A 23,840-nucleotide genomic window follows, 5' to 3' on the forward strand; every position below is an offset into this window, starting at 1 on the left:
CAATGAAGCTTAACACGAGCACAGATGCACTTGCAAATTATGTCACAATTGAAAATAATGAGCACAGTGTAAATCTATGTACCCGTTTCACTCTTAGTATGCTTTACTGCACGATGCTTATTTACACCCCGGTATTGCGGTGTAGCAAGCTACAAAAGAAACGGTGCATAATCAGGCTTTTTACGATTATCTTTCTCGCAATACACTAATATTTCGCGGTGAAGCCTAAGCAATGTAATGCGGTGAAGCATACTAAAAGTGAAAAGGGGCCACTGTCACTGGACATAATAAGAGTTCTTCAGTCATACACTCGCGCACCCACCGCCTCTCAGGTCGCCTAAGTGGACATACTATGGTGGCTGATAGCGGCCCCCTCCCACTTTTAGTATGCTTCACCGCCTAACTAAAATGTACTGCGGCGAAGAAGTCGTACATTTGTATTGAGCGAATACACAAATGGTTTTTACAACAGTACCGAAATAAACGCGCCCCATGCATCAGTCTACCACGCGGAAGAGCGTCGCAACATACGGTAGCTGATTCACACAGGCCGTGTAGCCCGCTTATCAGTCGTAAAGGGTATTATGGTTAATTCAAAATTTCAGACACATATGTGTTTATGTTTACGTTCGCACTCCTTGTGTAATAAGACTCCCAGAACTCCCACAATAGAAAGTAATTTACTACACACAAACGCAAAGAACACAGACATACGTCTCGTTTTCCACTCGGCCGTCATGCAAATGACATTTAGCGCGGAAAAACATGAACATGCTGTGTGTTAGCGTCGTAAACTCCATACTAGGCAAGGAGCTAGCACACCACAATCCCGCGACATCCGTTGAGACCAAGACGGGAGCACATGTCTGTGAACGCGCAAACGGAGCACCAAAGCCACTCTGCTCCTCCGCCACCCCCGCTGCACGGCTGCACCACTCGTTTCAAGCACAGCACACCAAACACACATTCAGCGCTGAACAATGGGCGGTCGACGCAGTTGCATTTACATGACTTGCAGCGACCAGCACATCCCTCGATGTCCGAAGCAAAGTCGGACATGGCGACGCCACATCGCGGTTCGCAAAACTTCGCTGCCGGTGCGCTAGGCCACTTCGATATTTCAACTGTCGCCACCGCCGGGTTCTCAAGAAAGCACGGGTCACACAACGCAGATTCTGTACTGCCAGAGCTCACCGAGGCCAAAGCCGCACTGCCGCACCGCCACTGCTCACTGCTTTCCGTCAAGTAACACAGACCCTACAACCAACACACAAGTAACACACGCACAATCACATCATAGAATAAAGAACAACTTGAGAAATATTGAAAAACGCGCGGTCCAGAGAACGATCACGTCACGGCGTCGCTCGGCGCCAGCATCGCGCCTTCTCAAAAATCCCTAAACGATGCTGTCCCTAGGCACCTAGGGTCAGGTCACGTGAGGGATTTTTGTTCGACAAATAGACGCACGCGTCCAATCAAAGGCATTGGTCCAATAAAGCGAATACCAGAAAGCGGTTAGAGGGCGCAACTTTCTTTTAAAAAAAATATGTTTGGGGGGCCATTTAGGGCAGTCAATTTTCTTTCGTCGCAAGTCATAAGGTAAAACAAATGGTGTCCATGCTGTAATGAGAACAATATGTAAACGGCATTTGGGACGGGGCGATGTCGCAGAGGTTCAGAGCATAAAGTTCCCTACAAAAATTTTTGTAGGAAACTCTATGGTTCAGAGGGCGACTCGTTTTTCCGCATTTATGGACTGGACAAGCATTAGAAAAATACAGGCTGCCAGTTTTACCGGTTTTACCAGCCAAGTTCGAAACTGCCAAGCCAAGCGGTAAAGTCGCCTAGCCAATGGCTGAGGGAGCGAGCGAGCTCCGCAGCTTTCTGCTTGCTTTCCGTTATAGTTTCTGTTTTTGTCTCGAAGCGCCAACTTTTATTAGTGCATATTGTGTGGGTGGATACCTTCGGCGACGTTAAGATGTCAGTCTTGCTTAAAGCAATTTGGCGCTACTTCTAAAACCGCACAAGAAAGCCTGACAGGCGCAACAGCGTGATGGCTGCGGTGCCTGTGTCAGCATCCGTATCAGCAGAGCCTCTCAAAACGAGAAGCAGGACTGTGAGAGCCACAGTACCCTTTTCACCCGATGTTAAATTATCGTCGAGAAGGAAAAAGAAAAAGCTAGCCAACAAAGAGCCGAACTGTTGCAACAAGTGTGGTATTGTTGTGAGGCGAGTTATTTTTCCGAACTTTCATACGTCGTGCTCCATCCCTGGTAATACATACTTTTGTTTTGCAGGGGTTCGACAAGAGTTCTTTGTGTCGCATGCGAACAGTCATCCTTGGACGTTGGACATAAGGAAGCAGTGAGTTCTCATCGCATTATTATTAAAAGTTGTCGCAAGCCTTATTTCACAACACCTAGGGGCTGCACAAATAGCCGAAGAAATGTGGAGAACTTTTATTCGGCGAAGAGAGAGAGAGGAGTGAGGTAACTTTCTAGAGGACTTTGTAAGACATCAGGAGCTTATATGCCATTTACACTGGTGTGCATTTAAGAGATGGGGATATATGGAATTATAATACAGAAGCTGCAGCTTGACTACAGTCCCACTTCCCTGTGAGAAGGCTGCAAACTTGGAAGCATAGTTATGTTACAAAACTTGTAGCTATACAATATATGTAGTCATATCATAATAAGCCAACAAACAAAGACACCCAAGGGCAGCATAAGGGAAATAACTTACTTGTACTTATTAATTGAATTAAAGAAATGATAATGGAAATGAAAATGAATGAAACCCACGCACACAGACAGACAGAACTTCTCCTCAATATGTGTATCTGCTGATCAATTTCCTGCAGCTTCACATCAGCATGTTTTTATGTGTTTCTCATGCAGCAAAACAACCAGACATTTGAGGAAGAGAAGAAGAAATATTTGGATGAGGCAAAGTTATTTGCAGCGAACCTTGCCAAAAAATTCGATGACGCTAATGCAGAGCGTCTTTTTTGCCCGGTGTTCAAGCCACCTCGGGGATCCTGTGCATGTATCCAGAAGTATCTCAGTGGTGAGAATTTGTGTTTCTTGAAGTTGGTCAGCACAGCTAGTTGGGTGAGTTCAGCATTGTAAGCGTGTAAACATGCCTCGGAGGCAAGGACAAAAGTAATGTGTGTGCGTCATAACTTGTACTTTTCGTCCTTGGCTCAAAGCATTTACATGCTTTCTTGAAGCATTTAATTAGAGAATTTTATGGTTACAGTGATGAAGTGCGGCAATTTCAAAGCACAGAATGTGTGTCAACTACAAGCTGAAGTTTCATTTAACTAAAGAAAGGTGTGCCTCACAGTGAAAGTTCACAGTAACCAGTTCACAGTAATTCAGCGATAAGGCAATAAATGAGTTTCGTGAGACAAGTAAGAAAAAATGGGTCCAAAAATTATGTAAGAACAACAGGTATGTCTCTTTGGCTGCAAGTCCTTCTCCTAAAATAGCTTTCGTTAATCACCCTACTTATTAAGCATAAAATGTTTAGCAGCATGAGCTTAATTTCAGCGAAGCTCTAGAAGAAACTCATTGATTTCGCTGATCGTTTGAAGTCTAACAAAACACTAATCTTGGGTAATGAGGCAGAAATTCTGCAGCACTTGTAAACCCTGGGTTGAATTTTGGGCCTCACTATCCAGAGATGAATGCATTAAGTTTTGGGCTTGCCAGTGCCAATGTGTATTCAGTAATTTTACTACTGATTGCAAGACACCTGGTATGTAGTATGAGGATTAAGTTGCAACAGTGAGTGGGAAGTGTGAGACAATGATTAATTTTTCATTGAACACAGGCACTGCAAGAAAAGTGGTGATGTTGACTGAATGAGAAGAGAATGGCTTAAAAGGAAAAGATAATGATGTGCAAGCGTAAATTCTGTTGTAGTCACTGATACAGCTGTGATAACAATGAGCATCATAACATACATGATGTAATAAGCACCTTGAGACTTGCACCTACTTGATACAAGGTAGAAGTTAAATTTTTATATGGTATTGCATACATTGTGATAATGTGCCATTGGTTGCACTTTAATATGGTTTCATCTGAATAAACATTGATTGGTTATTGACGAACATTCTGTGGTTCATGTTCCTGTCCTCACGTCATGTTGTACTGCGCAGTGGCTTTTGCAATTAATGACTAACTGTCCCAGACCAAGATTTCCACATTGCTAACTACTGTGCAGGTGATGGCTCGGACCAGAGAGTTCGCAGTCTGCTACAGCTTCTGCAGGAAGCCAAGAAATTGTCACAACAAAAGTGCTACAATTGGGAAGAAGTGAGTGTTTAGCATCTCATTTTTGTTTATGTTCTTCCTTTCTTTTTTTGCAGTTGCTAGAAGTCGTGAATGTCACGGGCAGATTTGATCTTCGCACAGTTCTTTTATTCAAAAGCCTGCCATTATGAAGATGCACTCTGAAACGCTTTTCCACACTTGTGCACCCTATGCCACACATACCCACAAAATCACAGACAAGCCTAAACCTAAATCTCTCACTGAATTCCATTGATTGGAGCACAGTGCTAGCTGCCTTGCACCTGAAGGAGACACCACACTTGAAGAATGCTCCATCGGGTTTCGTACATTGAGGTACTGCTTGACTGACACACCTTTGCTACAATGCATTTGAGTAATGAATGAGAGCAACTGTTCACAAAACTTTTGTTCAGGAATTGCTGTGGAGTGTCATTGAATCACCGGTGACCTCAGTCAAGGGGTAGCACCACTGCCAACTTTCCTGAGTTGAACTGGAGTGTTGAGTAGAACATTGTAGAATATGGTGTTTTATGCTGATCACTCAGTTGTTTAAGCACTTGCATTTCAGTCCAACCGCCCACTGATTTTGCATGTTGGCCAAGAGATGACATGCTGAGTGTGAGCCATTCTCACATCTGGACATCCTCATGATTGAGGCTACTGACTAGCTTGCACTAGCAGTATCTGCCAAGAAGGAGTGTAGGCTAAGGATGAGCACTTGAACTATGCCTGCTTGCTTTCAATACCTGTTGGCTCTTCTGCTGTAGTCTACTGCTGTATAAAATGAAATTGTTAGTATGGTTTTCAATTGTGGAGGCTGCATTTCAGTTGAGGTGAAGTGGAAAAATACCCGTGCGCTGAGACTTCGGACTATGTTAGTGAACCACATGTGATGATCATTAATCAACAGCCTTCTGCTAAAGTATCCCTAATATTCCAGGTGTAGCTTGTAGATTCTGAACAGTGTATTTGCTGTATAACATGAATAATATTCATTCTGTCACAAGCTGCAAATTCCTGTTGTAGGCGAAGTTGCTTGCTGTTGAATCAACGCTTGAATTCAGTTTTCTTTGTTCTGTTTTTTTCCTGATATAGGGTGCTCAAAAGACAGTGATTGCTTTCTCTGTTTGCTTCAATAAGTGATACCCAACACATAGTGACTGTGATGTGTTTCCAGCTCCTGTAGTACACAAAATTGTAGCCTTCAAGATCAGTCTTTGTTACTCTGAGTGAACCATTTCTGGGGTGTGCACTTTAGACACCACCTATGTGGTGTGCTCATTTATGCCACTTCTGGTAGGACCTGATAATTAAAAGTGTGTATTCTTGCATTTTTCAGGTCAAGCGCGTTGGCAAAAGCCATGCAGTGGGCATGGGCAATGGTCAGAAACACAGCGAGTCCTTCCAACTGTTTGTAAATGAACATCGCCCTCAGTTACGTGAGGTAAAGCTATGTGAGCGAGCAACACAGAGGGTGCTCTTCTATTCCAACAACTTTCTTCACCGGTACCTCAAGACAGAGCCAAGTGTAAGGCTTTGTTTCTTTATTTCATTATTTCTTAACAAGAAAGTTCAAAGCATTGCCACTTGGTTTTCATTCAGCATAGCGTACAGCACTAATAACAGGTCAAAGCAGATACAAGAGAGTGTGTCTGACCTGTTTGTGTCCTTCTTGCCTGAGGAAAGTACTTCTACATTTCCCTTCTATTTGAACAGGTAAAAGCTGAAGTGCCCATTAGAACATGTCAAACAGCACAGATGATGGGACAAGGGAGATACGAGAATGTATCTCTTGTCTTGTCCCTTTGTCTACGCTGTTTGCTGTGTTTTTAAGATGAAGCTGCAGCTGTTAATCTACTTGCTCAGATGCAAGTGAAACACTGAATCGTATTGAATTAAATTTAGGGCACTTAAAGGAACAGTTCTAAAGTTCTAGCGATTGCATGAAGCAAACTTTTTATTCAAGTGCTCATAATATTTTTCTTCAAAAATTGAGCAGTATGACAAAAGTTCAGGAAAATTGAGGCATGATGTTTATGGCACCTTCGCCCTATGTAATATGCTGACATTGTGACTCTTCAAACAGCATCCATTGTGGCTTCTACGGTGAACGAAATTTGTGTATTACATGTAATTCACTTGTACAGCATTCTTTTTGCGATACATATGGGTTCGTTCCTTCCAATAAACATTAGTTGTAAGTGAAAGAAAAAATGTAGCGCTTTGTGTTTTACATTCATTTTGTGTCTTATCTCTTTCACTACAGCACATCATGTTGATAAATCACACTAATTTAATTCGAATTCTGCTCCTTTCATTTGTCGTCATTAACTGGCCAGCAAGACGTACAAATTGGCTCAGCTAAGCACATAATTAGCTTGCTTCTCACCTCTTTAATTATACTGCTAGCATTGCTCACTCGTAGCAACCAATGCTAGGACCACCTTGCCATTTTAGCAGGGATTGGCCATTCAAAGTGACAAATAATAAGGAATCAATCAATCAATATTTATTTTTGACGAAATCAAATACAAGATGGGTATAAGTACATATTCGGAGGTCCCAAAGTAACAACTGTCGGAGGGACCTCCTAACAAGACATGAAAAGGGGGATAGTAGGATCGTGGCAAACAGTGGGTCATGTCATATATTATACAATTTCTACATCATCATCACAAATAAACGGTAATGCCAAATACAAGCATGAATAAAATCTAAGGCTAATAATCTTTATATTTTACGGGGACGTTGGGAGTCAGTTGAGTTGGGAGTGAGTCAGTCAGTTACGGGGACGTTGGGAGTTGAGTTGGCAGAAAGGGTGTACTTACAATATATATACAAAATGAGTCAGAGTAGTTAAGATCGCTGACCAACAACAATGCACGGCAGCCAGCGTCCTGCGATCTTCTTCTTCCTCTCTCTTTTTTCATCCTTCCGTAACAGGGCTCCCTGGGTGGTGAAGCGCATGGTAGGCGAAGAATTGCGAGCGAAGTATGGCTTCAGCTGCGAGACGTGCTAGATGTCAACAGGCGTCGGACTTGAGGATGCATCAAACTGTAGCGGCGAAATCTCATAATTTACGTCGTTAACTTGACATAGGGCTTCATAAGGCCCTGTGTAGCGAGAGAGAAGCTTCTGGGAGAGGCCAACCCGACGACATGGTGATCAAAGGAGCACCCAAGCACCAGGCGCGAACTTCACATCACGATGGAACCGTTCGTAACGCTCTTTTTGTATATGCTGCGAGGCTAATAAACGAGATCGGGCGACTTGACGTGCCATGGGAGTGCGATCGATAACTTCACCAGCGTGTGACCATACAAAAGATATGTCCAACTTCAGGCTTAATTTGTATACTGACCACTACTGCACCATTTCATCGTTTCACTTACTACTTCAGGACAGGTAACTGATTTGTGTGGTGAGGCTCTCCAAAGCTCTTTAACAGCATGGATGGAACTTTGTTGACCTTGCCTATTAACTGTGTTCAAAATTTTGCAGAAAGGCCGACGAATTCAACGGACCAAAGGCAAAGCGGTGCTTGGAAAGCTCAAGAGCCTAGAGGAACTGGCCAAGGAAAAGTGCTGTCAGCAGAGATGCGCAGGACTTGCTCAGCGATATGCAACGCTGGTCAGCCAGTGGCGGGAGCGGTCGCAAATGGGCCAGACTGAGAATCGCCGTGTCCTCGCCGAGATGCTGACTCCCAGTGGGCCAAACTCTACAAACTGCTACAAATTTATCTCCTGGGTATGTTGCCATAGATATTGATTAAACATTCCCTAGTAGACACCATACTGCTAGCGTTATTATCAAAAGAAAAATGAGATGACTGCATACCAGTACAAAGTTACAGAAGCAGCTTAAGATATAATGGAAATAATGTCAGACAAAGACAGAAAATAAAACGCCTAAAGTAAGGGCAGAAATGGACAGCACAACATGTAAAAACCAAAGAAAGTGAAATTGTTGCATGCTGAAGTGATGCTGTGGCACAGCATACATGATTACTCCTATGATGTCTTGTTTATGAAACAGTTACATGACTACATGCCTTTATTTCATGTACAGTTGGACCTTTTTATAGCAAAGTTGTATCTGGCATGGAAATATCTTTGTAATATTCACAATTCATTATAAGTGTAATGCCGATGTGAGCGGGGAAAGGAATTGTGATCGGGTCTATGCCAAATACAAGTTATGTGATGCCTCCGATGGACTTGCAAGGGCTTTCCTGATCAATTTTGATGGCCTGTTGGCTGCTTGCCATGCCGACACTTGGCATGTAAACAGCACCATATTACAAATGTGCTTCGCACTGTCGTTAATATGCAACCATATGGTTGGTCTGATGGCGCTGGATGTTGACTTGCCAGCTGCGGGCCAGTGAAGTCCAGCCGTTGGCTGAAATCTGCACGCATGTCTAGAATGTGCTATTTCAAGTTGCTGAGTATTTGACGTTCTTGCTACCAGAAGACATACTTTGAATCTGTCTTTGGGTATGTCAGTTGAACAAATATTCACTTCACTATAAGTGCCATTGTCTCGAATTTTGCATTTTGAGTACCCTTGTAGCAGCAGAACAGTCAAAACACATTGGCGGGCTAGTTGACTTGAATAAATGATGGAGTGTTATAAATATGAATATGATAAATCATATGACAAGGGAGATTGTGGAGGCCTATGAAATTGCAAAATTAGAGGAAAAGTGCTTCAGCAAGCCATCAGTGTCGCTATCTGAAAAGGAGATACGATTCCTCGGTTTATCTTTGTAACCGTTGTGGTAGGCATTTTCACCATGCCTTGCACACGTGTACAGTTCATCGAACCATTGAATGTTCTTTCTTGCTGTCATGTTTGTTTCCACTCGTACGGTATATATTTATCGATGCATGCGAAGATAAAATCTATACTCTATCATGGAGCAGAACAGTCATTTAAATAAAGCATGGACAACCAAAACTTAGGGTAACTTCATTATATCTGATAATTTGTTATATCTATATTCATTATATTGTGGTTCGACTCTGCATGATTGATCCCCAGGTAGAAAAAGAAAAAAGACAAGTAGACTGATAGAATGGCTTTGGTTGCGAATGAAAATCATTTTTTAAGAGCACCTTCACAACTGTATGTAATGGCCATGTTAAGAGCTCCCATTACGTTTGTCAGTTGGTTATAACCATAGCCCCTCATGATTTGCTGATGCTCATAATGGATGCATAAGCAAAAAAGCATAAAGGCACATAGAAATGTTTTTAAAGATGTGTAGAATGGTGCATGAAACATCCACAGATTTCTGCAACATATTGTTGGGCTAGTTGGCAAAATGTTTTTACTGACAAGAACCACCATGCAAATAAACACAATACAAAATCTGCACCTGTCCTGTTCGCATTTCTTCATGCTGTTTATTTGTTCAGTGGCTAGAGTTGGTTAGTGATGGGTATCTTTGTGTAGGAAACTACTTGAAGTTGTTTATCCTGTGTGAATCTTCATTTGTCAGTGCCAGTAAATTCACATTGAGTATGATTTGTTAATTATGTTGATTAAATCTAATTGATTACATTTACAGCTTGCTTTTACAGTGGCCGTGCACCGCGTACTAGCATAGTTGGTGCAAGGGCTGCTGTATTGTAGCACAGATAGCTGCTGATTTACTTCAACTTAACCTCCCCAACTGCAGGTTACAGGCTGCAGCTTCACGACAATAGCCAAGGTCAGCAAGCAGATGTTAACCACTGGAGGGGATCGTGAACCTCCACCGCACAAGCTGAAGAAGTTCTGGGACGCTAAAAACAGCTCGCAAGAAGAGAGTGTCTAGGACAATGTATTATGAAGTGCCATGTCGCTTTCATTCTCCATGTTCATCTCTCTTTTGTCAGATATCGCTGTTTCACTTGCTGTTCAGCACTCATGTGCAGTTTTCAAGATGTGAGATTCACGATACACCTTGTGTATCTTAGCAATCATTATATGACATGGCATTATAGTCATCAGTATGAATGGCATGTTATGTGAGGGTGAAACCAAATAACTGCTGTCTACTGTTGCCCGGTGTAAAAAAGGCACTTGTTTAGTAAGGAGTTGTTGGGGATTGATTTATAAATTAAGCGAAATCAGTGAAAGAAAATGGGGATGACTTGAAACCAAGGTGTCATGGCAGTCTGGCATTATGTGCTTGTTGTACGTTTTGCTGTTTTTATATATTACTTGTGCTCCATTTTTATTCTACAAACATGACCAATGATAGTTAGTTGTGCACTTTATTATCATTTAAGTTCATAAATGTAAAACAATATGATCAGTTCATTACACTGTGTTTCTCATCATCTCTGTATAGTGAAACCCCGTTGCAATAATAAAGCATATACACTTATTGGCCTTTTTCACAAGAGCTCATGCCTCAAATTGTGGTGAAAGACAGTGCTTCATCAATTCATCAGAATAGTGGAGCATCTTTGATGCTCGGGGCATCCAGGGAGGAGCAACAATCTTTTGCTAGGTGGGGTAGTAAATGTTGATGCAGGCACATGCTAAATATGTGAAGACAATAGACAGTTATAGTCTAGCGTACACAACTATAGCGTACACTAAGCAGCGCATGTTTGTTACAGATTTAGTTGCCCTTTGAGATCTTCGGATCTCAGAGGCTGTATACCGTCGTAGTGGCTATCTCCCAACTCTTGCGAGCTGACGTCTCGAATGTTTCTTTCATTAGGCTTCAGCTCGTTCAAAATGAGAAACGATCTCAAAAACAACACAAGGTTATCCATAATACTCTGTCGGTGAGGTGGCCTGAGACTAAGCGAAAGCCGTTTATGCAGTTATTTGTTATGAACGAAGTGAATTTTACAAAAGCAACGCCAAATTCAATTCAAAGCGGGCAGCCGGGACCGCCGCCATGTTTCACACAAACTTTGCAAACAATGCAAAGATGCTAATGCTAACTCTAAGAAATAGCGTGCGTATGCTATATGCTATGGGTCATTTAGCGTTCTGCGCATGCGCAGTGACGACCCACTATTTTCTGTTCATTTCGGCTGCCACTAATTGGCTGCAGCTGAACCAGTGAGAAGCAAGCTGGTTTGGAGTGCCTGTTCTTCTCTCGCTGGTACTCCAGTCCAGCCAATCTGCACTTCAGCAACAGCTGAAATGGATATGTCCACTAGGTAGACACTTACAAAATACCCCCCCCCCCACCCCCCAGCTTCACATTCTAATGCCCTGGTCATATGGTCACTAGGTGCTCCAACATAGGCCGAGTTACTGGCTGTTCTCTGACTGATGTCCTATACTGACCATGCCACTGGCCAATGTCACCATCGCCACAGGAAACCATTGTGGATCAGCTTCGCCTGTAAAAGGTCATTTGGCATTTAACATCCTAAGGTCGCACTGGACCAAGAGAAGCGTCATGTTTGCGTGTTCCAGGTTAGTGTTTAGGTCCTGGTTTTCTTTACCAGGCTCTCAAATTTAACCGCATGAGCATTTTTTTCGCCTCGGATTCCAGTAATCGTTTCAAGAATTAAAACCAGTGGCCTTAAAATTAAATTAAAAATTCTGAGTTTTTATGTGCCAGAACTACAATCTGATGAGATATGCTGTAGTGAGGGACTCCAGATTAATTTTGACCGCCTGGGGACCTTTAGCGTGCTCCCAATGCCCGGGACGCAGGCGTTTTTGCATTTCACCTCCATTAACACGTGGCTGCCACGGCGAAGATTTGATTTCGTGACCTAGTACTTAGCAACGCAACACCATAGCTGCTTAGCCACCACGGCGGGTGAACCAGTGGCCTTGTCATGGCACAAAAATACATAAGTACTGAGCCAGTGCAATGGGTCTCTTTACGCTGTGTATCTTTCGCAATGATGCTTGTGGACAAATTTCTGTGGTAATTAAGGGAAAACCATGGGGGTGCATGACATGACATGACAAGAACTTTATTTGAGTCCTGAGGGACTGAGATCTTGGGGAGCTAAAACCGAAGCCTCCCGAAGATCAAGTCGGTGGCGCCACCCACGATGGGACCGGAAGATGAAGTTCCACCGCAATGTCGTGAGCCCTCTGGACAGCCTGGAGTTGCATATGGAGATTGCTGCTCTTGAGAGATTCCTGCCATTGTTCTTTCGTGATGGGTGGAGAGGCGTGAAGGGCTGGGCACAGCCAGAGCATGTGTTCAAAAGAGCATGAGTCATGACCACATTTGGGGCACGACTGTGAGTGGGCAGGATCTATCCTGTTAAGAGACCGAGGAGTGGGATACGAACGGGTTTGCAGAAGTCTGAGTGTGCTAGCCTGAGGTTTGTTCAATTTAGGGTGAGGGGGTGGAAATGTCCTCCTGGCCAGTCGATAATGGGAAACAATTTCGTGGAAAGTACATAATGGATCTTTGTGGATGTTGACCTCGTTACAAGCCTGGCTACCCGCGACAGCGCGGTACGTGAAATCGCGCACTCTCCTGTGGGCCTGCTCGTTAGGATTACATCCAAGCATAGGGGTGCAGCTTCTATACCGGAAGTGTTCGATTGCACGTTTCATTTCTTGTTACAGATACTAGTGCAGCTTCCTTGTACAATAGTTCCACAGTTCTGCAAATGCAGAAAAGAAAAACAAAAATATCAAGTCATATTTAACACTTGGTGGTGTATTCTGTTTTGTTTTACAACGAAGCTGTTAGCCTCTCGGTAGTCAGCATTTTTCATCTCCGAATGTGAGCAGCTATTATCATCAGCAATGGCTCACCTGAACACACAAAAATTCAATGGCCTATCCTCTTCGTAATGCAGAGGTTACAAGCACACAGCGAAATGAAGCAAACAGTGCATGCACTCATTGGAATCACTCGTGCAACACAGAGCACCATACGTTTAAATGAAGGACTAGCTCAAAACAAGCATCTGTCATCCTCGGCAATGGCTCATACCCACCCCCACCCATAAGCAAGCAAAAATGCAATGGCTCATACCCCTGTAAGGCAGAGGCTACAAGGGCTCAGCTTAATGAAGCAAACATTGCATACATTCACTAAAATCACCCATACAACACGGAACAGCCTTTCAATAAAAAACACGCTCAAAACAAGGATCCGAACCATCAATAAAGCATTGCCTTATCCCCCTCAGCAATTGTAGCAGTGGTTTTACAACAGCTTCACTGGACATCCACTTTTGCAGGGTCGGGATGGCGAGTCAACTTCTTTTCTGTTGTAAGATCTTTATGTAACTCTTCCCCAGCTTAAACTAATGCGGATGCAAATGGGAGATTTTTTTCCTGTGTGCCCTGGCATGCACTTTGCATAAAAGGTTTTCCAGGAGTATAGAACCTTCGCCTGAACACCAGAGTGAGTGTGCGAGATTGCAAGTGTCAAAAATGAGTGCTGATGAACGTGGCTACAGTTTATGGTCGTTGAAAAGGCACACTCAAGTGGTTGCAGTTCCAATGTAGTTTTACCAAGTGCAGTATTCTTGAGAAGAAAGAAAGTGTATAGTCATTGTATATTTACTTTTTACCAACACTGATCTATGGGACCAGGAGTTGGAGGCTAACAAAGGAGCTTTTGTGCAAATAAAACAATTGGAAGACATGTTACTCAGTGTCAGCTTTTGTTGTTCAAACACTCCCATATATCTTATATTTTTTTATAAGCATACACACTGATACTGACATGAAAAAAAATGCAATTGAATGTATGCTACACAAACTTGAGTGTGATGCTTCCATTGGGGCAGCTAAGAGTTTTCTGTAGCTATTGACGGGCCTGGCAGCGGCATGCTGTACCAATGCATGGCACATGAACCTTGCTAAATTGCAAGCACACTTTGCACCATCATTAATACACAACCATGCAATTTGTGCAGTCATATGAAATCTGCACACTGGCTTGCCTGCTGCGACTCGGCCAAGGTGCTGGTCAAAGAGCACATGTGCATTCTGAATGTGCTATTTCAAGTTGCTCTTGCTGAATGTTTGACTTTTTACTACCAGACTGCATATTTAGGGTTGCCAAACAAACAAATATTCGGTTTGGGGTCACCAATATTGTCTTGAATCTTGCATTTTTCAGTTTCATTATAGCGGTAAAACAATCATCCAAATAAAACCTGGCCAAGCGAATTTTGGATTCATTTTGTTATATCCAATATTTTGTGATATTCGTGTTATATCAAGGTTCAACTGCATTGGAGAGTAACAAGAGAGTTGCACACATTGTGGGGCACTGAATTCACCTTTAGAAAAGACTTCATTTACAACTGAACCTCGTTTTATTGAAGTCGTATTGGACACGACAGTACCTTTTTAATATCTAATATTCATTATAAGCATATGTTACATACTGTTACTAAAACTATTGTTTTACATAATTATATCTGTGTTCATTCAATGCCTTTGGTTCATTGTATTAAGGTTTGTCTGTATTTTATCTGTTTATTATTGCTGCTGTCTCAGTGTGAGACTTCACAGAAGTGGGTACAGGAAAATGTAGAGAAACAAGAAATGAAAATTAGCATAATTAGAGTAACATGACATAGTGACTATCCACATACATACCAAGTGAAAGAAATCACAGAGCATGTAGAATAACTAAACTAGCAGATTACATTTTCAAGTAAATCCTTTTGTTGCTTGCTTTCTTTATTTTCGTGCCAGGTTGTGGGCTTTGCAAGTTAGCATTGAATGTTGCAAATGCAGCTTATTTTCTTTTCACCACATTCCTTAGTATTCTGAGGTGTTACTTGAATATACTGGTGCCGGTTTGTGTAAATTTACTAACCGATGCTTCTTGGATATAATTTTTTTTTCCACAGTGAGCGCAGTTTAGTTTTCACTTCCTCTGTTCTGCACTTGACTACACCTGCAATATGCTTCTCCCATTTGTTAATATTTTTAGAGCTCCAAATGTAACATAATTGCACAAGCAAAGGAGCGATCATACTTTCCAAATATTTTGACTATAATTACTTGAAATTCTGTTGTGCCCCTTACCAGGTGCCCCCTTTTCATAAATTTTCTCTCTCGGTAGAACCTTGTTTATACCTTCAGGAGGACGCACGACAACAGAACATACAATTCTGAAAAGTTTATCCAAATTAGATATTTTAAATGTTCTATGCTTTGCAAGTATATAAGCCGTGAGGTTGAATGAACTGAGATTGTACCAAGGTACGTTCTGCTGTGTTTCATAGATACAGACCGCCGGAAAATTGCTTTTATGTTTACTGGGAAGCAGTTTGTTCATTTGAAGATTTTGAAATGACGAAATTATCTGTATGTGAATTGGCAACAGCATCATAATAGACATGTATGGCTGGATGATAAAATTGTTCACCCGACATCATAGAGTTTCCTACAAAAATTTAATTTTTGTAGGAAACTCTGCTCGACATATGAAGTTCTCTTTACTAAAGGACATTCTATTGGTACTATTTGCAGACGAATGGTTTATGTAGGAAAGGGCTGTAAATAAATTCAATGTCTCAGAAATAAGATATCAAGGTGATAACTGCAAATTGACTCTGCATATCCAGTTCATTTAGCCCTAAGCATAGAGTTTCTCGCTATAAACTCTACGGCCCTAAGCAACATGCTTTCTGGCGCACTGTCTATATTCCTTTTTCGAAGTTAAGCGCTTTGGCGCATTGTCTATTATTAAATGGCGCAGTTTCAGCTTTGTTGCTAAACATGCAAAAATAACGAATTGTTTTTCTTGTCGAATTTATATAGTTCTCCTGATATGGTAGTGCCCTGTTTGCTAATGCCGGCAGTATCGTCGGAAAACAGCCGCAAATCTCTGCAAGCCGCGGCAACCATGAAATATTTCTAGTACGGCGAAAAGCCACCAGGTGATCGAGCGCAGCAGGTAAGCGAAGCAAGCAGACGCCGCGAAGAGGTGAGTAATGCTTTCGTGATATTTCCAACATTTAATTACAAGCCAACGGTTCGGCCAGGCGTCCTGTCGCCGAGTGATAGCTTTAGCGGTTTATGTGAGTAAAGTCTCTTTGCGCTTTAACGCTAAGGTCGCGTTAGGTAAGGACCTGTACGCGGCCACTCGAGGTGCGAGGTGTTGTGAAGCCTTATCGCTTCCTTGGCGGACGAAAACGAAATGCAATAAGAGACATATGGCTGGTGTACCGTACCAGCGCTCGTAGCACCGTGATTAAGCGGAAGTTTCTCGCTTTCGATCGCGTTCGCGCCTACTTTCGGAGCCGCGTCGCCTCGAAGCAGAGGAAACGCATCGGTCTCGCTCCAGCGCTGTCAGATTCGCGATAGCGCGACCTTCACCGCCGCGTCGTACTGCGATGCACTGCCGTGCTCGCACGGTACAGGTGCGCTGCGCTTTCTGTCGTTGCTTCTGGACTCGTCAAATTGCACATCGCCGCTGCGGACGCGGCAACAACGACAACAAAAAATCGCGTAGAGACGCGACAGCGGAAATCGCAATCGTACGCGGCAGCATGCGCGTCGCGCGCGGTAGCAACGTGCCGTACTCGATTCGCTCTTTTATCAGCGCGCCGACTACACCTCGAGAGCACTCTTGGCCACCGGGTTGTCTCTCTTTTGTTTATCGGTTGGTGCCCTGTTAATGTTTTTCTCGCGTTCCGACAATGAGTTCTGCCTGGCAAACACGCAACTCTGACTGCGCAGTCGGGTCAAATCGCGCACACCTACGTAGGTGTGCTGTCGAGGCTGACGACCAGGTGTTCTCGTGTCGGTTTTTAACGCTCGCTCAAATTGACGTTTCGTTACATGTGCTTGACAGGCACCAGCAGAACAGGAGTGTTCTTAATCGTGCACAACTCTCGCATTTTAGAGTGGTTCTTTTTTTTTTTTTTTTTTTTTTTGTACGCCCCGTATGCGAACGTTGTCGTTTACGCAGGCGGCTGCGGTGGCCAGAACACTAACCGGGGCGAAATGGCAAGCAAGCAAGGAAACAAGCAACCCTTAAGCGGTAACTATACCACTAATTTGAATTAATTCCTTAACCTAGTAAGTGCTATATGCGTGGTGTTTGAAGACTTGCTTTTTAATAGCATTTAATATTGGCACCAATGAACGAACGGTGAGTAAGCGGTCTGTGCGTAGCGCGCGAAGTGCATGATTTTCTCCCTTTTTTTTTTCTATTTCTTTTCTTGAACCATGATGAACACCATCATCAAAAGGTGCATCTTACTCTGCACTTCTGACATTCTTTTACGTGGAAAGAACAACAAGGATATTTGACGTATGTGTATAAGTTGAGATTCATTACTTATCAGGATTTATTCGTTATGTTTTAGACAAGCTGTACTTATGTTTTGACATCAGTGTACTGTCAGTTGCGATGTGCACTAAGATAGCAGTTAGTATAGCATTGAAATCTTTCATCCAAGGTAATGTTGGAAGAATGTAGACTAGCTGTGCCCAATTGAGTGTCTCAGATAATCCAACACCAAGAGATCTTATACTGGGTACAATATCAAACTTTTCATTACCTAATAATAGTTCGATATCACCACTTACTTTATTTTTTGTTCTATGTATCACAGCCTTTGTTTTATTCGTATTAACTTTAACACAATTTTTATTACACCAGTAACGGAAATATTCCAAAAATTGGTTGCCATGGAGGGATAACTCAGCTAGTGTGTTTCCTGTGGCAAGCATTGTAATATCATCAGCATAAGCTACGAGATGAACCGGATAGGGGGTATGAAAAATGTCATTTATATACACTAAAAGCAACAAAGGCCCTAAAATATTTCCCTGTGGTGCACCAGATAAGATTGCCTCAACATCTGATGAGATTTCAGTTAAACACACCATTTGTTTACGGTACTTTAGGTAAGACTGTATTAAAGCAAGACTGATGCCCCTAACGCCATAGTGACTGAGTTTCTGAGATAATAGAAAGCGGTCAATTAGATCAAATGCTTTGGATAAGTCTATATATATCCCGAGAAGAAGAAGCTTTTCTTCAAAGGCGGAAATTATAATTTCTTTTTGTTTAGTCAGTGCCATCTCAGTCGATCTCTGTTTTCTAAATCCAAGCTGGTAGTCAGAAAGAACAGAATGCTTACTTAGAAAGTTAGTCAACCGGTAATGAATAATTTTTTCTAATGCTTTAGACAGTACTGGAAGAATCGATATTGGTCTCTAATTGGAAAATTCAGAAACAAAACCACTTTTATGCATGGCAACAACCTTTGCGATTTGCATTTGTTTTGTGAAGACGCCGGTACTTAAACAAAGGTTATAAATATATACTAGTGTCGGGGCTAATAAGTCTATCACAAATTTAAATGGTTGGATTTGAAAACCATCTTTATCCTTGGATTTACTCGACCGGAGGTTGGAAAACACTAATATTATTTCTGATTCAGTAGTTGGAAACATAAATAAGGTTTCATAAACGCTTGGTGCCGCACAGGCATAACTGACAGAGACATCTGGTGCGACACACAGTGATTTTGTAATATTAATGAAAAACCTATTAAACTGGTTGGAAAGTTCCTTTCCGCACAGAACTTCGCCTTCTTTTTCAATGGAAGCAATAGGACGGCCTGACCTGAAGTTAAGCAAGTGATTTAGTTGGTCCCATTGGTCTCTGGCACTGTTTCTCGTAGCCGGGTCGGAAAGATTGCTAAAGGATTCCAATTTCGCCCTCTTCAGTTTTCGGTTTAACTGGTTACGGCATTTTTTATATGTATCTAATTTTGCAGGGTCTCGAGATTTAATGAACTGCATAAAAACTTGTCTTTTCATTTAATTTGATGAATTAGTTCTGCCGTTATCCATGGTTTTCTGTTATTGCATTTTCTTGTGCGCCTCAGAGGAAAAGAAGTGTCGTAAATAGTTTTCAGTTTGGATAGAAAAACATCGTAAGCTGTGTCAGGGTCATTTATTGATGGGAAGTATTCCCAGTCAGTGGCAGAAATCGCGTTCCGAAAGTTGCTCAAGGTGTTCAGATCAATGCGACGATACTTGAAATCATGCGGCCTACAAGCGCTATCTGGTCTAGCATTGTTAACGAAAGCGAAGATTGGGAGGTGATCACTGATGTCACAGGCGATGGTCCCTGCATCTATGTTACACTTATCTGCATTTGTGATGATAACGTCGACACACCTTGCCGTGGAGCACGTTATGCGCGTCGGGGCTTCGATAACGTTGCAAAACCCATAGGCATCAATCAAGGCCACGAGTTCCTTTCCTTGCTTTGATGCACATTTCATATCTGTATTCACATCACCCGACAGATAAAGCAATCTTCCATTAGAATCTTATAAAGCAGTCTTCCATTTGCGAACCGTTCCTGCCTAACAAGAACTCAAACACATAAATACGCAGTGAAATGTGTGGGTTCATAGACCCCATGGTTCAGGTGCGCAATTCAACAAGTTTGATCATGTGGGGCCTTAAAATAACAAAGAACACGGCATGCTGTGGTGCAAACACACAAAATGGGATATAATTTTCATTGGTGCATTTGCTATTGATGCACTTTCTTAATGTGCACATTCGTGCACACAGCACCTGAAAGAGCTATTAGAGGGCCACAGGGGAGAAATGTTAGATCTAGAAAGACCAGTAGACTGCTCTTTCGAAACTGCCTCTGCATTCTTTCAGCAAATACAAACTGCCGATTGGCTCTGAAAAGGGAGGCTGTTGGGACACTAGGCTCTGTCACATCACCTTGACATTCGTGTTCCCCACATGACTCTCGAACCTCCTGATGTTCGGCTTCCCCAGAGATGGCGAGAGTCAGTGTCATAGTTAGGCAACTGGCGCTCTTGTGCAGAAGGGCCAATGTAAAATGTATTTCATGAATCTTGAAATGCTTTTAATTGGACATGTGCTTCAAGTTTGGATAATGTGTGTAAATTCTTTTAGTATAACTATTTGGAAGGTAGACAAGTGGACCTTTTCTCACTGTATTAGTATGTCATTATGTAGCGGGTCCACTTCTTCCATTGTTTTTCACAATGCTTCACATCAGCTGTATTGTTCACGTAGTAGCTGGATGGGTGCTTTCAAATTATGCTAGACCTGAAATAGTTGGTGATCTTATATCTGAGGTTGCTGTGGAGAGTTTTCATGTGGAGTCCTCATTCTGTAAGCTTGAGAGAACTTGAAAAATTTTGATAATTCATTCATTGCGCAACTGTATCCTTTTGACGATTCTGAAGGTGAAAGGAACATGGTGAAACAATACTTTCAGTAGTCAAAATTGATCGACTTCTGAAGGAGATGTTTCCAGGTATTGCTGTGCCTTTGTGCAGAATTGCAGAGTAAATGAACTTGCCCGCCTGTTGTGAAATTGGGTTCCTTGGGAGCAGTGTTGGGCAGTAGTGCATTTAAAGTTTATTCTTTTTTATTGCTTTTGTTTAAGCTACACTGCGCTTATATACACCTTGCATATCCATTTCAGCGCTCGAGAAGAAAATGATGGAATGTTCGAACCTGTTTGAGCAAAGCCGGGGCTCCAGCTTCGCCAAGCCCCGACTCGGTGCTTCTGGCACCACCAAGCACAGCTATGCTCCCGGCTTCAACATGCCACGACCACCACAGCTTGGACTTGCTCCACGTGAGTTCTAATTATACTTTAAGCAATGTGAAAGGTCATGCAGCCAGTTGGCATTAGCCCTTTCTGTACTGCAGGAAATGACAAAAATTATATCAAGTTTTCCTCGAACAACTTCCCAGAAATGTGGTGTGCAGGCAGCCATGTTTTCAGTTCAAGCACTCAAGCAGTCAATAATACTAATAAAAACTATGTACACTGCCACTAACGTTGACAAGTCTTGCCATCTAGGGGTGAAAAGTGCAACTAGAAGTTAGCTGACGGATACACTAGTCATTAGTTAGACTGCAAGGCATGTTTTCTTACGATGACTACTCTCGTCATCAGCTGTGCAGTCTAATTCGTTATAAATAATTATAGGATATAGCAAAGCTAGGCAAATGTGCCTCATTGATATCTCCATGTAATGAATATATGGTCATTATGAATACTGTATATAACGAAAGTATTTTTGTTTTAGATACGACTTTGTTATAATAAGGTTCGACTGTATTGGTGCAAACTCTGGTGACAACTATACTCATCAGCTGTAGGGAAAGAGTTATTTAAAACTAACCTTGTTATAACAGGTTATTGTTTGAGCAATGATAAGTTTGAGTTATCCAAACTTGACTGTAATCTGATTCACCGTAAAAACTTGGGCTTACAAACATACATGCAATGTGTGTGTGTGTGTGTGTGTGTGTGTGTGTGTGTGTGTGTGTGTGTGTGTGTGTGTGTGTGTGTGTGTGTGTGTGTGTGTGTGTGTGTGTGTGTGTGTGTGTGTGTGTGTGTGTGTGTGTGTGTGTGTGTGTGTTTTAGGGCTTCTTTCTGCAGACTTCCAATTTTGTTTGATGGCAGGTTCCAAATTCTTGTGGTTATGACCTATACCAAAATTTCATGAAATTTAGTAACAAACGGTAGTGCAGCTTTCATGTAAATTTTTTTGCCTTCTGGTGTGGCTTCATGGCAATGTGTTTGCGCATTACTGTGAACACGCAACACAGATTTGATAATCATAACCTTACAAAGCCAACAGATAATGAAGTCAAGGAAAGATGGGGAAAGTTATTTGTAGTTTTTAATTGACATGTAGAAATGATAAGCTAAATAAAAGTGAAAGAAAGGACAACTTGCCACCGGTGGTATCCGGACCCAAAACCTCTGCATTACAGATGTTGTGGGGCAGAGCACTAAGGCAGTTGTACCTTTCATGGAGCTGTGGAGACCTCATTAGTTAATCACGTCATCTCTGCAGGTGCCCTCATATATTTTATCCTTTAAGTGCATAAGGAATAAATGCAAGATGCATACTATATACAACATATACAAGCACTTGAATCTTTGTCTTACATAATCATAGTGTATTGCATCATCCATGTCTAGTGTTTCTTTTTTTTTTTTCTATGTGTGTATGTGTTGTACTAGAGCATAAGAAATTAAGTATGAACTAGTCCAAAATGGGCACTTTGTTAAGGTCCTCTTGTACTAAGCTGTTCAACCTTTTTGGGAAGCATTTTCACTTTTTCAGATGTAATGTAAAAGAAAACTGTTTTTGGAGCATTGCTTTGTGCCAACAAATGTGCCGGGTTACGTTCATAAATAATTAACAGTGGGGTTGGCACACAAGAGCTCTGGTTTTCTGCAAGCGAAAAGTAACTACACTATTTGGCCTCTGTGCAACTTACATCTTCCTGTTCTTGTGCTCGAACTGTCTCTCTCGTATTTGAATCCTGCACAATAGTATGCACTACAGCAGGCAAGATTAGTGTGGCGTTATCGTACCATGTATTACTGTAATAGGTGTCTTTTCATGTCAATATGCACTCCGATGATGCCCAGTGTATGTGTGACATACATGGTGTGTGTATATATATTTGTCAGGCTGCAATAAAAGGGGTGGAAGAATAAAAATGGGTTGGATCGCATACGGCAGACATCGTGAGCTCCTGACTGGGAGCTTACCGTTATCATTGAAAAGGAAAGTATACAATTGGTGCATTTTACCGGTGCTGACATACGGCACAGAGACTTGGAGACTGCTTGAGAACAAGTTAAAGACCGCGCAAAGAGTGATGGAACGAAGAATGCTAGGCATAACTTTAAGAGACAGAAAAAGAGCGGTTTGGATCAGAGAGCAAACGAGTATAGACGATATTCTAATAGACATTAAGAGGAAAAAATGGCGCTGGGCATGTCATGTAATGCGCAGACTAAACCGTTGGACCATTAGGATGACAGAATGGGTACCAAGAGAAGGGAAGCACAGTAGAGGACGGCAGAAGACTAGATGGTGCGACGAAATTAGGGAACTTGTGGGTGCTAGTTGGAATCGGTCGGCACAGGACAGGGGTAATGGGGTCCTGCAGTGGACATTAATAGGCTTATGATGATGATGATGGTGACAATGATGATGATGATGAATAAAAGGGGTTGTTTTCTGTTGGCTTTTGCTGACACACAAATAGGTTCAATGGGCTGTTACTCTTCAGCAAATGCTTCAATTAGCAAACATATTGCACAACTAGTCTAAGTTAAAGGAAGAAAGGCCATACTGTGTGTTGAAAAAGTAGTAAACAGTGCAGCAGTAATTGAATGCCTGACCAAAAGGAAAGTTTTTGTTGAAGACAACTGTGCAAGTTCTTTAATGCCCTCTTTTCAGACAGTCTGTTTTTTGTAATTTAGTCCGTTTAGCAGTTCTGAACATTAGGTAGAGTGTTTGTAGTCTGCATTACACCTACATGTTTTAACGTTGCAGCCATCAATGTTATATGATATATGTGGTATCCTTTTCCCATTAGTTTGCCATCAATGTTATATGATATATGTGGTATCCTTTTCCCATTAGTTTGCTGTTCATTGCAGGCAAGAGCCGCTGTTTGTCTTGTAACTCTTGCGAATTAAAAAAAAAGGACCTTCATCCTTTTGTTTTTATCTGCTGTAGAAAACAGGTCTTTTCACTTTTGTACATTCTGAAAAGGAGGGTCATTGTC

General features: G+C 42.1%; 2 protein-coding genes across 3 annotated transcripts in view; both read left to right on the plus strand.

Annotated features, from left to right (window-relative positions):
- Positions 1–1,739: 1,739 nt before the first annotated feature.
- Positions 1,740–10,701, plus strand: LOC142560045 (uncharacterized). Of its 2 annotated transcripts, none has more exons than XM_075671816.1 (7): positions 1,740–1,837; positions 2,301–2,367; positions 2,904–3,072; positions 4,237–4,328; positions 5,647–5,835; positions 7,809–8,054; positions 9,991–10,701. In XM_075671816.1, exons 1-7 carry the CDS (start codon positions 1,755–1,757, stop codon positions 10,126–10,128), a joined length of 984 nt encoding a protein of 327 aa, XP_075527931.1. In that variant the 5' UTR covers positions 1,740–1,754; the 3' UTR covers positions 10,129–10,701. The 2 variants fall into 2 exon arrangements, with proteins under 2 accessions (XP_075527931.1, XP_075527932.1); XM_075671817.1 differs by lacking the exon at positions 1,740–1,837 and adding an exon at positions 1,847–2,232.
- Positions 10,702–16,123: 5,422 nt separating this feature from the next.
- Positions 16,124–23,840, plus strand: part of LOC142560046 (uncharacterized) — a 31,141-nt gene continuing 23,424 nt past the window's right edge. The window contains exons 1-3 of the mRNA XM_075671818.1: positions 16,124–16,197; positions 17,185–17,256; positions 20,716–20,871. Of these exons, the coding sequence (XP_075527933.1) occupies positions 17,220–17,256; positions 20,716–20,871 (193 nt within the window). The 5' untranslated portion in view covers positions 16,124–16,197; positions 17,185–17,219. The remainder of the gene's footprint in view (positions 16,198–17,184; positions 17,257–20,715; positions 20,872–23,840) is intronic.

Source organism: Dermacentor variabilis, chromosome 10, assembly GCF_050947875.1.
Source record: "Dermacentor variabilis isolate Ectoservices chromosome 10, ASM5094787v1, whole genome shotgun sequence".
Classification (NCBI taxonomy): domain Eukaryota; kingdom Metazoa; phylum Arthropoda; class Arachnida; order Ixodida; family Ixodidae; genus Dermacentor; species Dermacentor variabilis.

Excerpts from the sequence above, each read along its gene's own strand:
- LOC142560045 (XM_075671817.1), top strand. The coding sequence starts at position 2,057 with ATGGCTGCGGTGCCTGTGTCAGCATCCGTATCAGCAGAGCCTCTCAAA. Across the intron at positions 3,073-4,236 it reads TATCCAGAAGTATCTCAGTG|GTGATGGCTCGGACCAGAGA; the intron begins GTGAGAATTTGT and ends ACTACTGTGCAG. Across the intron at positions 4,329-5,646 it reads AGTGCTACAATTGGGAAGAA|GTCAAGCGCGTTGGCAAAAG; the intron begins GTGAGTGTTTAG and ends TGCATTTTTCAG.